We start from the raw sequence: 15,252 nt of genomic DNA, 5'->3' as shown, positions 1-15,252 counted from the left end.
TAGAAAGTATATTTGATTTAACTTTTGAAAAAAGTAAACGGAATCAAACCGCGAAAAACAAAGATGCAACATCCTGAACCACATTGTTTTCATTTTGCATCGTTATCAATTCATTGGCATCGATACTGACAAATATTATAAAAACTGAACAGTAATTACTAGTGGTAGAGGAAATAGGAGTGATAAAGCACCATTTGATTTTATGGGGCTTTTTTAAGGGGGGTTTATTTCTAGTTAAATGTAGATAAAAATAATTGATCTTATTACAGGGGGTAAAAAAAATTGTTAAAAAAATGCATGTCATAAAATATCAAATCAAGCTGTCTATGTGAAATATGCTATGCAGTAGAGAGATGACAAAAATAGCTTTCATTAGATGGTTATTTTTTTAATTATTTACCCATGGAAAAATTAGAAGTTATCTTTGCTCAAGGGGGAAAATTGTCTCAGAAAATGGAGCAATGGTAAAATTCGTTTTTCATTGGGTGGGCGGGGCTACGATCACTTAAAGTAAGAGGGGCGATAAAGAATCTCATTGGCCTAAAATACAACAGAACATTAATCTTAAAGTGTTAAAATGTTTAGGTGAGAATTGAGTGTAAAGGTTTTTTTATGTGAATATGTCCAAAATACCATCAAAAGTTACAATTTTCAACAGTTTTTTTTAAATGTTGTATAAATGTGGCACCATTATGACGTCGTTCCAATGAACTTATGCTTCCAAACATTATTTTTCCTAATATTTATATATTTTACTATATAATGAACAATTTGTATGTTATTAGAACATATTTCTAGGCACTTTTCATAGCCTAATGCCCGTACAGCTTTGAAATAAAAAGTACGGTTTAAGCAAATCCTGGGTGAACAATTGGGTAAATCCAGAACAGGTTAGAGTAATAAATAAAAAAATCAGATCAAACATTATACTGAAGAAAAAAACTCAATTAAGGACACAAAATTTGATAAAAGATATCAAATGTTTTTTCTTAGAAGGCAGTTCTAAATCATTAATGTGTGAATAATTTTCTGGACGCCCATGACTCATGAAAAAAGCGGTGTTTTTGCCACGATTGTAAAATGCGTTTCATATTCCCCCGCGCATAATATTTTGGTGCATATATGCATTTGCGCATGCCAGTGTGTTTGTCTATTATATCAGGAACTTTTAATTTCTTACCTTGGAGGGGAGCTGGTAAAAATGTATGGAGATCAAGGGGGTGAGGGTAAGTTCTTGAAGCTAAGTGAATATGGCTATAAGATCAACATAAAACAAAACAGATTTATTTCATCATTGTATGTGCAGTTTTAAAATAGATGTGTACACTGTTTGTATGCTTTATGCAAATAATAAGATCAAATCAAAGATCATTACATAAAAAAAATAGTGACAAAAACGATAACAAAAAAAATCTAATAGATATGTTACAATAAGGGCCATATTTGCCCCCCACCCCACCCCCCCCCCACCCCCCACCCCACCAATTTTAAGAAAGAATTAAAGCTTCAAGTAAATTACAAAAATGCGACAGTCATACGGCTAATTAAATTGCTTCATACAGTTTTCTATTTTCAAAATTAAATCAATTTTCTGTTAAATTTATGCAGAAGCCTTAAATCTGCCAAAAAAAACAAATATGGTAAACGCCAATTTTTAATGCTAAGCTCTCCGCCAATGTGACTCAGGGATTTCTTCGATGATTTAGACTCCCATCAATCGTAAACAATATGTTAAGGGTCAAGTTAAAATTGACGGAGGCACTCTAAAAATTTCAAAAATGTCTTAACAAAATGTCAAATTTCGGCATATTTGATGGAAATTTACAGATCTCCGAATTTGGGACATCATATCTTTATTAATCATTGTAACATAATATGCTTATGAATGTGGTCGAATGTGCTACATGTAAATCATTCATTAACCTTCTAAATAACAGAACATGTGCTACATGTAAATCATTCATTTATCATTCTAAATAACAGAACAAATTATCCACATCAAAATCAAAATTTGTGGTCAATGAGGAAAGGGCGGGGGGAGGGGGGGGGACAAGATTTAATTACAGTTGTAAAACGCTTTCTGATTGGATAAAAAAATGTCCATCATCTTGTTATGTGACTGTGATGTCATCAAGCTTTTTTGATGCTTTTCTCGTTAAATGTTGTTATAAGGAATAACTGTTATTTTTTTTTGGTCTATTTGTAATAACTCAATGCCCGTAATGCACACTTAAAATTACCTGCTACGCAGAAAAAAAATACAAGCGAATAAATATAACAACCATTCCTTAACTATTTTTAAAGACTTATTTTGTCTAGATCTCTATTCCTGATAATATGGGGGTTCCATCAATCGTTTTTTTTTTGTACTTGAAGGTAAGTGCTTGCATGTTAAACTTTTAGCATGTTTTATTGATTTAAGTGTGAGAGAGGCATAACTTTTAATTTTTTTCTAAAGGGATTAAACAAATATCATGAAATGCTGTTGGGATCCAGAAAATTTTATGTGGTTAATTTCAAAAGCACCATCCCCTTTTCCCGGGTTAAAAATAAATGTTGAATAGATCCCTAAAAAGAAACAATCATAGAAGCGAAGTAAATATTAAAAAAAAACACTACATGGACATATACTAAAATTACAACCCATAAAACAACTAACTTGATAACGTTACAAACTGCAGTTACATTAAGTGTTAGTTTTCAATCAGTGATAAGACAAAAAATATGCGTGTTTCCTATTACACCTTTGAAAAATGAGGTATGTAGCTGTAGGAAGAGATTTAATAAAAATACATTGCGTCGATGGGAGAACTCAATCTAAAAAAATTAAATCTAATTACGCTACCCTCCATTAAAGATCGTGTATTTTAATCAGGCAGATTCTGACTTTAACAGTGCTTATTGATCAATGGTTTAAAAATAAACTTTAGGATGAAATTCAGAAGAGTCTAAAAACAAACGTGAAGCAGATCATATTTACATGTATATAGGTTAGAGATAAGAACAAATAAATGTATAATGAGAAAACAAATTAAATATAAGAACGAATAGTTTATATATTTTAAAACATACATGTATACATGCAGGGGAGCAAGGGCTTCAGATTTATGGGAGACGTTAATAGAATAAAAACGAAGCCAAGAGAGGCAAAAAATTTTGGGAAGAGGCAGAGTTCGTTTAAAAAATAGAAAAACAGAAAAAGACAGGATTTCATACAAAACAAAATTCAATTTTATGAGGAAGCGTAGGTCAGGTCCGCCTGCATGAATCCGCACCAGATACATGTATATACATACATTCGATTGTACAATCTGAATACAATTTATCAATACATTTACAGGAAACAATCACATACAAACAAGAACATCATGTAATGTCATGTTTTTAAACATGTTTTGACACTAAACCCCCTTCGTTATAATAAATTATTCTTGTTTGAAATGATGGTAGGTATCCTCTCCCGATATCAGTACAGCACACGGGAATGTTCGTGGTCTCCCTGGGTCTTGTACAGGTTTAGCTCTAGTTGAAACATACCGGATGACAAAGCCACAACGCCGCCTGCTGGAGGTATTTGGTTCGCTGCCATGGATCAGGTGACCATCATGCAGCGACATCTGGCCAGCATTTACTGGACATGGGATGGCCGCTAGCGCATCTACTAGATGTGACGGTATGGATTGGTTTGATGACAAAAGATTACCACCCTGAAGAGAGGATTCGTGTTTGATCAGCCCTTGCTTATGCGTTCCTGAAAACATAATTCATCTCTTTTATACCAAGATACGGTTTTCATGCCAAGCAAATAACGATTCTACCAGAATGTCATATGTAAAGGATTCAACAATATCACAAAAACAACAGTTATCATCAGAAATGAATCAATCAAAATGGTTTGGTACTTTTTTAAGTAACAGTCTTTGTAAGAATCATGCAAATTATGTAATATGTTACGGTGATTCACCTAAAAAAAGCTACACATTTTTATTTTTGTTATCGAGTTGTTTTATGGGTCTTTATGATAATATATATAACCATTCTTTCCAGTCTGTCTGTGCTTAGGAGATGGTTTACATTGAAAACGTAATAGTTTCTATTGTATTTCAGTATCATTTACAGAGTGATCATAAAATTTTGAATTCTATGGTCATCCTTTGTAATTTATATCACCTATGAGCAGGTATAATATGAAAAGCCACAAAGTCATGTTAATTTATGTTTACTATAACATTTTAAACCAAATATAAAACTAGAGACTCAAGAGAACCTGAATCGCTCACCTGGTTAACCAGTTGCTTATTCCAAAAACTTGAGGAATGAGGCAGGCTAAGTTAAAATTAACTTAATTGTCAAATGTAGTAAGTACTTTTAATGTCATTTTTATGACCTGGACCAGAATTTTCAATGGTGTACATATTTGGTTAAAAAGTTCAGAGGCTAAAACTCCTACTTCGGTTGACGACTTCTTATGAACATTTCAGTTCAAGCCCATTATGTTAAATACCATAATTACCCAGCTAGAATTTTGTTAAAGGTAACGGTTCGTCAGTTAATTGCAAAAAATGCCTTGTGATGCCCTTGTTTTATTTTTAGTAACAACGACTATGTTTTTTCATGGATCCAAATGTCTAAGTCATTTTGTGTGAGATATCCTAAGGAACAAATATGCCAACTCTCTCCATGGATTTTGAGAAGATTTTCAAAGTGGCACAGGGAAAAAATGCCAAATAACTGTTTCAAGGGCCGTAACTCTTACATCATTTGACGAATCGTTTTGAAAATATCGGCATAGATCCATCTCATGATGCTGAACAATATTATCTTGCCAGAAATGTGCTAACGACAACGGTTTTTTGCGTTATTTACGAAAAACTGCTATCTGACCCATATGTTCTATTTTTAGTAATGGTGGCCATGTTTTTTCATGGATCATAAATGCTAACAGTCATTTTGTGTGGGATACCATAAAGAACATATATGCCAACTTTCATTGAATTCTGTGCAACGGGTTTTCAGAAGAAGATTTTCAAAGTTGCACATGCGAAATATGCAAAAAAAATACTGTTTCAGGGGTCGTACCTTCTACATCAGTTGACGAATCGTTTTGAAAGTTACGGCATAAGTCTGTCTCATGATGCTGAACAATATTACTCTCTGCCAGAAATTTCCTAAAGGCAACGGTTTTTGAGTTATTTGCCAAAAAACTGCCATCGGACCCCTATTTTCTATTTTTAGTAACGGCGGCCATATTTTTTATGGATCAAAATCCAAACGGTCATTTTTTTAAGAACACCCTAGGGAACAATCCTGCCAAGTTTAAGACCTGCCAGTCTAGTAGTTTCAGAGAAGAAGAATTTTTTTTAAATTTGTCTACGACGACGACGACGACGGACGCCAAGTAATGGCATAAGCTCACTTGGCCTATGACCAGGTGAGCTAAAAGAAAGTACAATATGTTATCTTCCCAACCATGAAACACGTTTTGCATGATTCTTAGCTGGAGTACTACTGAAGATAGATCACTTATCTTGTTAGTGTTTCTCCTTTCTTGGTCCCAATTCTGATGTAGAAAACTATGTCGAGAACATAGCTGGGTTTACAAGGAGTGGATCCAGGAATTAATGATTGATTTGGGGGAGGGGTGGTTAGCGGGTATGATCTAAAAATTATTCATGGGTGGGTGGTTGCAGACTACCAATGTTTAACCCAGTTTTGCCCACTTTAATACACATTTCCAACAAAAGGGTGGAGGTCCAAATTTCTGACCCTTTGACTCGCCAATGATTAAAGCAGGAGGTAAACACGCAAAGACACTAACGGAAAACAACATTTTTAAATGACTTATAAACAAATTACTAAATGTACCTGGAATAACTTTCATACAGCCGTTTCCAATATCAGCATCATCCACAGCAAGCCATGCCGTAACGACGGTACCTTCAACGCCCCAATATCTAAAATAACAAATAAAAGAAAAGTGCAATGAGCAGATTGATGCTGCGTTCATACGGGAGTTTAATGCGTTTCAAAAAGGTTTTGAAGACATTCGAAAAGGCATGTAGCGTTAGCAATTCAATTAATTAGCGATGCTTTCGAATAATGTGTCAGCTGATACGCATTGTCAGATACGCACTCATTCATACTCAGAAGAGTCAATAGATACCATATCAGTACTTCCAAATATGTAAATCTTTTTAAAGTGAACCAAGGCTCATTACCGTCGCCTCGACACAAAATGTATTAATCATACAAAATAATTGCCTGAAGAAAAGACGGATTTGAAAATATTGGTGGAACATATTGGGCATGATGCGATATTGTGGATATTTTCTGTCTGAACCAACTAAGAGCAACAAACTCGCTACAGAAAACATATTTTAAGATTAGGTTGACTTACTTCATATCTTGGTGCCAGGCGACGAAGGGTTTGTCCCCGTTTTCAGTCTTCATTTCATCTGAAGGGTATTTACAGATGAATCGTGAGTCTAGCAAAATTATATTCTGCCCAATAATTTCCCGCACAGGATTCAGTATGTTTTTGTGACTGGCTGTCTGTAACACCCATTGGTGTTTGACATGAATGTTGTGAAACGAATATTGCGACGCTGCTTTTCCTGTTAAAAAAAAACAAACATTTTTAATATAGGAAAAAAAAATTTCACGACAAATTAAGATGGGTTTCCTATTACCGTACCCACCCAATTGTTTTCCAGATTATGATAATTTATCTATATTTTTTGGTCATTTTTAAGCACTTTTATGTTTTTCAAATAGGCCTAATCCAAAAAAAACAGTACTAAAAGTTATAATAAATCCATACAAATACTATTTGTTTTCAACAATGTAATACGAAACACGCATATTATTTTGTTTTGTTTTGGTTTTTTTTTTTTGGCCTTATCAATTATTATCAATTAAAAAATACATAATATTACCATATATTTTCCTGCGCTTTTTATTATTTATGATGACAGTGAAATCCGTGTGAACCGAACCTACATGATCCACAAACCTGTCTAAACCGAACACATTTAAAAGTCGCTTTATATCAATGTAAATGTATATTGCATGAACATGACATTGCTGTAAATTGAAAAAATTATTTATTTTTTATAAGATGGGAATTTTTAAACAAAGTTCATGGAATCTAATGCGGTTCTGTGGTTAATGGTACAACAAAAGTCTGCAGTGAAATATTGCTCGCACACTATAACGTCACAATAAAAACTTATACCCGGTTTGACACCCACGAATTTTTTGGGAAATCGATTCCATGCAGACAACAAAAATCAGGAACCAAACGGTTACATAATTATTCGAACAAAAATGTCATAATACTAATACAACTAACAATTACTTATATACGTTGTAATACAAATACAATGAAACCTGTTTTGACCGAAACATTTTTGGACCACAGAATTTGTTCGATTTAGACAGGTGTTCGGTTTACACGGGATAAAACAAATTCAAAATGATATAAAAACTTAATACAAATTTCTGGCTTAGACATTTCACGGATATTCGCTTTAGACAGGTGTCACTGTATATAAAAAGGAATTTACCGCTTTCTTTTTCCAGCGTATCAAAATTTTGTTTTAACCGCTCGCTCTCCAATTCATTTAAAACATCTATACAGGGAATATAACCGTCCTCTTCATACGTTGTTTTATAATCAAACGACATTTCAAAGGCGGCCCTCGATTGTTGTACACCTAAATGTTCTTTGTTACTGTTATTGTTTCGTTAAACCTTCTTTACAAACTTAGTTTGTTCCTATCTTCAATAATCCACTATCACGCGGTTTGAAAGCGATCACACACTTTTTGTTAATATTCAGTTCGGTAACTGTTAAATGTTTCCTTACGATTAAGTAATTGTCGCTTCAATGCATTCAACACTTATAATTCTGAATCATAAAAATGGATAGTGAATCTGAAGACTAAAATTTCAACTTTAAATCTCTACTTATTTAAGCCTGTGTGTAAGTATGAAGAAAATCATTGGAATTTATATACTTCGTCTATTAGGGATTGTTTGCTTTTCCAGAAAACAGAACTGTCGTCTTGTGATACAGTCACGTGACCTTATCTTATTTATAAAATACACGTACTTGGTTTTTCTGATGTTTTGTCACACATAGTTTGTTTTCCGGGAACTTAAGTGGGAGTCTTCCTATCATTAAATAAATAACTATACTTAAAAAAGTAAAACAAATGTGTACATATTAAAAGAAGTTAAATTAATTTTCTCCTCTAGCCAATAGTAATGTAAGTTACAGTATTATCCATGTGAACGTTTTACACCGAATTAGAAAACAAAAACAAAGAACTGAATAGCAAACCCGAGGACAATGACAGTGTGATATAGTAGGATGGACAGAAATGCTATATACATGTCTTGGTATAAATGTTTATATATATTTCATATGATATATATTTCTCGTATAATTTAATAAATATGTAACCGACAGCTTGAATTCGATACACAGCACAGAATATTATGATAAGGTGACTCTCAAATGCTTAGCACCTGACGATCCCAAACAAGGGAGGTTTTATCTTCATAAGCCAAATGACATCCCATAGACGAAAATATCTGAATTGGTAGATAATCATATCCATCCGTTTGAAGAAGCCGGACCTACTTATATAAAAGATACCGCCAATTACCTACGGAAAATTGAAGTTCTTCAACCTTTTCCCACTAATATTACAGTCTAGTTTCTTTAGACGTCTCTTCAATTTATACCAATATTTCCCAATCTGAAGGCATAAACATGTGTATGGAAGCTTGGAACTACCAACAGAGTAATTATCCATCAACTGTACAATTATCTAGTTGAAATACTTACTATCATCCTTGAATACAACAACTTTACGTTAAATGGAGATAATGTTATACAGTTAATTGGACTGCTATGAGAACCGTCCATTTCTACTTCAAGTACCCGTACAGTCAAGCTCTTTGGGACCTGCTCAATCAACGACACCATGGAACAACAACAAGGTGTCTATGAAAATCAATTCAAAAGAAGCGGCTACAAACAAAAATCTGTCAAAAAGGGCGTCCGGAAAGCGGAATCTATTTAAACAATACAACAAAAAAGGAAACATGGGCTTCATAATCATTATATTCTGTTCGCTTTTAAAGCGGGTGTGCTTGGAAAGTCAGTGCATGATGATCGTTATGCACAGAGATCTATCGATATCATCTTGTAGATGCCAATAGATTTTGGTATTTTTATACATGATTATACTACGACTTACAGCAACGTATTGGCAACGTTGATTAAAATCATATACTTCAAAAAATTATTTTTTCACGTTGTTCCCAATAACAACAATCTGCCGTGTTTCAATTAAGCAAAAGATATCGTCACAACAAGAAAATTAACACTGAAAACTACCGGAGCATGCAGTGTATTTCAATATACATCTAACATACGTATTGTTGATGTTAAACTAACAATTACAAAGTTAAATATATATTGACAATGCATTAAGTTTTTAACGAAAAAATGTCGAATATCAAATCCTGCCTGATCTCAAAGATAGCCGACAAGAAGGATCAAAATCGGTACTTTCCCCATCTAGTCCATTGTCATAGTGTCATTGATATATGATCAGAGATATCACTGTATATTAATCGTAATAATATATACGAATTAAAACAATGATACAAAAATATTATGAGTTCACTTAGGATGAAAAGGGCGACGATTTCGCATAAACACATTTTATACTGCGTCTTGTGTGCCATTGATCCAGAGGTTACCTTTTTACACTTGTGCTGTTGTAGTTCTATTCATATGACCATTTACCATTCTTTCTATCTATTATGTTTTCCATGACAAGCTGACAAGCGAAAAAACAAATAATCATTTTTGCATTTCAAGTGCAATAACTCTACTAAGGAGTCGTTTTTGAATATCGTTTGGCTAGATCCTTCAATCTCAGTTTCCGCTATATAGATGACGTATTATCTTTAAACAATCTCAATTTCGGGGATTTGATACATCGCATCTACCCAAAAGAACTTGAGATAAAGGATACTACAGACACTGTGAAGTCAGCCTCATATCTTGACCTACACTTAGAAATCGATGGTAAAGGAAAACTATTGACCAAACTTTACGACAAACGTGATGACTTTTCATTCAGAATTGTCAACTTTCCTTTCATCTGTGGCAACATCCCTTCGGCTCCTGCTTATGGAGTGTTCATATCACAACTCATACGTTATGCCAGAGCTTGCAGAAACTACGCAAACCTTTTGTATCGTACTAAAACTCTAACAAAAAGGCTTCTGGAACAGGGTTATGTTGCTACAAGATTGAAGTCATCACTACAGAAGTTTTATGGTCGTCATCATGAACTCGTGGATCATTATGGTGTATCCATCTGCACCATGAAAACTGATTTATTCAACGGGTCATAGTTTTCCTTTCCTCGTTTGTCTACCCCGGACTTGACTTTTTATGAGCAACTCGGCGGATGTTTCTAGAAAAGCAGAGGACGCTTACTCTACCGGTGCACCTGGTCCATGCTTCCAGTTTTTAGTTTAGTCCGAGTTGCTCATTTACTTTTGTTACTTTGTTTGTATGATTTTAGTAACTTTATGTTCTTTGTTGTGTATGTCTGTTTTCCATGTCTGGTCTATGTCCGTGGATTACATTCTTTTGATTACCGCTGTAACCTTGGTTCCCTTGATTACTCTTTAACATTAGAAAATCATTTTGTGATATTAAAAATGTGACTGATTTTGCAATATTGCGAAGTAATTTTCTAATATTACAAATTCATTTTCTAATAATACCAATTCATTTTCTAATAATACATATTCAATTTGTAAATTACTAAATGTGTGATGTTTTATAATATTACTAAATCAGGAATTTGTAAAATTAGAAAATTAATTTCTAATATTAAATAAAATCTTTTCTAGTATTAAAAATGATTTTGTCATATTACAAATTCATTTTCTAATATTACAAAATATTGATTTTTGTCCACTTTGACTTGCCATACACTTCAGTTTTTTGTAAGCTAAAACTTAAGTTATCCACTTCCCTCGAATACTCTAAGAAGGGGTCCTAAAATTTCGACCTAATTGAGGCTTCTGTAAAACTCTTCAAACTGAAGTCGGAAAATCACCTCAATTATCCTCATTTTTTCCGATGCGGTCGATGTAGTTTCGCTTCTTACCCTTTGACCTCAAAGACGCTTTTCCAAGGAAAGTAAGTCACCTGATCGCAATTCTGTTTCCTCATTGGCTAAATACTGATAACTAAGTGGCGTTCGAAAAAACTGTATCAAAATTGTGTGCCATGTGTACATATATTTCCTGAATGAAATGTAGAAAATTATAAGTACTAAAAAGAAAAAATTACTGAGTCGGCTTTCTTTTTTAGAAGATAGTACTTGTTTAATCCTGCGTAAACAGACATTTCGACTATGTTTATTGGCCCATTGGTATAATCGACATTACTTTGTAGTTTTGAAAGATGGTGTTGACCAAATAGGAAGTTATTGTACTCAATGGTTTCAAATGAGAAAGGTTTGGAAAACTTAACGCTGACGGACGGCAGACGCCAAGTGATGACAATTGCTCCAGAGGTGTTAACTCCCCCGCTTTCGGCGGGAGCCTCATGATCTTTAATGAAAAATTCAAAAATCTCCCGTTCACCTGCCATAATCAAAGCATTTAGCGGCATTGGTGGAAATTTCTTCCTTGTTACTTGAAATATCAAATTTAAATCGGAATAAATTATTCCAACTCTAGTTAAAACATTTCTTGTATAAACAGTTAATAACATCATGCAAATCACCAACCTCCTCTTCTCTCTTGGTTGTTTATTTGTTACTACTATTATTTTTTATTTGCATGTTTATTGCCTTCTGAATTTTATTTGTCGATTTATCTGTCGTTTTCATCCCGAAAATACTTTTTTTTAATTAGAAAATTTAGACAAAATGAAAAAATGAATGTTCAACAAGTCCAATTCTTTCCACCAAAAGGGTTGTAAAGTCAGAAATAATTGTGATGTATTTTAATCTTAGGAAAAATGCGACTGACTGAATAATTAATACCCTTTAATGGCATTGTATCATTACTTACTGTATTTTTCAAATTCGCATAGATTAAAATTGCATTACCGACTTATACGACAAAATCAAAGTATTTTTTTTTATTCCAACCCGATTCGCATATGTAAAAATTAAAATAGTCTATTATTCCTATCTTATTAGCATATGTCATTTCGTGCATTATGATTGGTTGTTCACCTTCAATTGCCTCTGCCATAACAGTTTGTTTAACAACAGTTTAAATTCTATGTACGTAAGTATCGTAAGCAACATCGCTACAATCGTTTCCACAAATAAGAGCAAAATATTGGTATCGCACTGGACGAAGATCACTTTTAACTAAACTCCGCTATGATGTTCAAACGTTCATGTAAAACAACATTTATATCTCGTTGGCTTGAATAACTGTGGGTTCTCTTACCTTTTGATTTATCAGAAGACGTCATTGAACATAAAAGAAATAATTCAACGCAGGCTACAAGAGGACCGATTCAAACAGACCTAGCAAGGAAATATACAAAACCCAGCAAAAACTCTAAACTACCGCATATACAAGGCATCTCATTTTTTTTAAGTACATTAACATATTGAACGATAAATATAAAGTCACCCTCCCAAAATTTAGGACTGCTGATCACAAGCTTCCGATCGAAAGCGGCCACTGGCAAATGTATCTTGAGACCAAATAATCTGCCCCATTTGCAATAACTCTTTTGGAGATAATTACTATTACCTTATGGAATCCCCCCTACGTTGAATGCAGAAAGAGAAAGGTTTACTGACAGAAATTATTGACAACCAGCAATGTTATCAAAGAGTAATCAAGGGAACCAAGGTTACAGCGGTAATCAAAAGAATGTAATCCAAGGACGAAGACCAGACATGGAAAACAGATATACACAACAAAGAATATACAGTAACTAAAATCATACATACAAAGTAACAAAGTAACATGATGACGACCATAGAACTTCTGTAGTGATGACTTCAATCTTGTAGCAACATAACCCGGTTCCAGAAGCCTATTTGTTAGAGTTCTAATGCGATACAAAAAGTCTGCGTAGTTTTGGCAAGCTCTGGCATAACGTATGAGTTGTGATATGAACACTCCATACGCAGGTGCTGAAGGGATGTTGCCACAGATGAAAGGAAACTTGACGATTCTGAATGAAAAGTCATCACGTTTGTCGTAAAGTTTGGTCAATAGTTTTCCTTTACCATCGATTTCTAAGTGTAGGTCAAGATAAGAGGCTGACTTCACAGTGTCTGTAGTATCTTTTATCTCAAGTTCTTTTAGGTAGATGCGATGTATCAAATTCCCGAAATTAGGATTGTATAAAGATAATACGTCATCTATATAGCGGAAACTAATTGAAGGATCTAGCCAAACGATATTCTTTCTTTCTGATTAGTTCAGCTATAAAGTCAGCCTCATAAGATCGAAGGAATAGGTCAGCAAGTAAAGGAGCACAATTTATTCCCATTGGAATGCCGATCGTTTGTTGAAAAACACGTCCACCACACTGGACAAATATGTTGTCGATTAAAAATTCCAGCATTTTTAATATTTGGAAGATGATTTTGAATTATTTCTTACAAAGTATTGGGAATCTCTACCAAGAACTATATATTTGTATCTAGGTTTACCATCTTTTTTTGGAAAAACAACGATGTATAATGTTTTTAAGTCGGAATTTTAACTGAGTATGGGGAATAGAAGTATACAGTGTTGAAAAATCATAGGTTTTAATGCTATTATATTCAGATAATAGTCTTGAACTAATTGTTTCCAAAAGATCTTTCGAATTTTTCAGGATCCACATTGAATTAATACCACTACGGGAGTAACAAGTGTTGTGGTAGGACTGCAGACCCTCTTTGACAGTTGTGAGTATTGAAGTTAAAAGTTTTGAAAGAGGTTTGGGGGTACATTTTGCAGGTCCAGCTATGAAACGTTCGTATGGATTCTTGTGGAGTTTAGGAATCCAGTACATAGATGGTAAATCACAATCATCGTCCTTGGTAGAGAGACCAAAAGAGGATAGCACAGATTTATGGTTTTCCACAATCTCTTCTTTGGAGAGTGTGGTAGCAGTATAGGTCTTGTCACTGCTACTATTTTCTACGTCTACCACTGATAATAAACATTGGATGTAAAACGTTTTGCAGACAAAAACAATGTTGTTTGGGACTTTGTCTGCTGTTACGACAACATATTTGTCATGTATAGTAAACAATGTTTTTGCTACATCGGGGTCTTTAAAAGCTGATGTAGCCTTGGCACTCATTGACCTACTTAAAACTTTCATTCGTTTCAGAATTGAAGACCTCACGGCCTTTAATCACTCTGACAGAGAATCAATGTCTTCTTGTTCTCGTTTTATCCATTTTCTTGCATAGTCCTCGACGGCATCCATAAGAACTGTAAAGTTATAATTCCAATTTATGGAGCGTGGTTCACGGTACTTGGGACCTTTAGAAAGGATATTACGCAGAGATTCGTTTTCGATGGTAAAATATCCCGTAACGACGTGACCAGAAGGACCATATTTGAATGGAGAGGTCTTGCAAGAACAGTCAGGTGGTTTAGCCTTGAAGTCCTCAATCTCGAGGTTCTGCAATAGACTTTTATATTTGAAAATTTTGGATGCAATGCGTGAAGTATAGGAATATCAAATAATTGGTATGGATTTGTCTTTGAAATATGGGGGAATTTTGTTGGTAACGTTTTTGTGATGGAGGATGTTAGCCAAATTAATTGCATCTATACCTTTGTTGACAAACGGTAGTGGAAGAAATGATCGTTTTTCTTCATCTTGACTTTTTACACAAACTGGTTTAAAGAGTCCGTGGAAACCAATATCCAAAATGATGGAAAGAAGTCTGTATAATGATGAGGTGGGGTCAGAAACAAGAGTGTCAAGACCTGTTTTGTAAACGGAGTGTAGTAGAGTGAGAGGTATAGAATAAAGTTTGGTTCTAATGTGATGAAATCCAAGAGGTTTTTGTATGAAAGGAAGGAGACCATCTATGGATACATAATGTAACTTAGGTGACGTGTAGTGGCAATGGCAATGATCCTTTCCCCTTGGAGTTTTGTCAAAATAAAGTCATCACATTTATGCTATTGTTATATTGGCTTGAAAGGTTTCCTGTACTTTTG

General features: G+C 34.1%; 1 protein-coding gene across 1 annotated transcript; it reads right to left on the bottom strand.

Annotated features, from left to right (window-relative positions):
- Positions 1-1,268: 1,268 nt before the first annotated feature.
- On the bottom strand, positions 1,269-7,986 carry LOC148597891 (uncharacterized). The gene is made up of 4 exons (XM_088561093.1): positions 7,566-7,986; positions 6,398-6,614; positions 5,866-5,954; positions 1,269-3,751 (listed from the first exon to the last, which is right to left on the bottom strand). The coding sequence occupies exons 1-4, from the start codon at positions 7,684-7,686 to the stop codon at positions 3,426-3,428; spliced, it is 753 nt and encodes a 250-aa protein (XP_088417219.1). The 5' UTR covers positions 7,687-7,986; the 3' UTR covers positions 1,269-3,425.
- Between the last annotated feature and the right edge of the window lie 7,266 nt (positions 7,987-15,252).

Source organism: Perna viridis, chromosome 14 (assembly GCF_037379345.1).
Source record: "Perna viridis isolate PV_CMFRI_1.1 ecotype Kerala chromosome 14, ASM3737934v1, whole genome shotgun sequence".
Lineage (NCBI taxonomy): Eukaryota > Metazoa > Mollusca > Bivalvia > Mytilida > Mytilidae > Perna > Perna viridis.
Note: the sequence above shows the minus strand (reverse complement) of the source record. Positions and strands in the feature narration are given on the sequence as shown.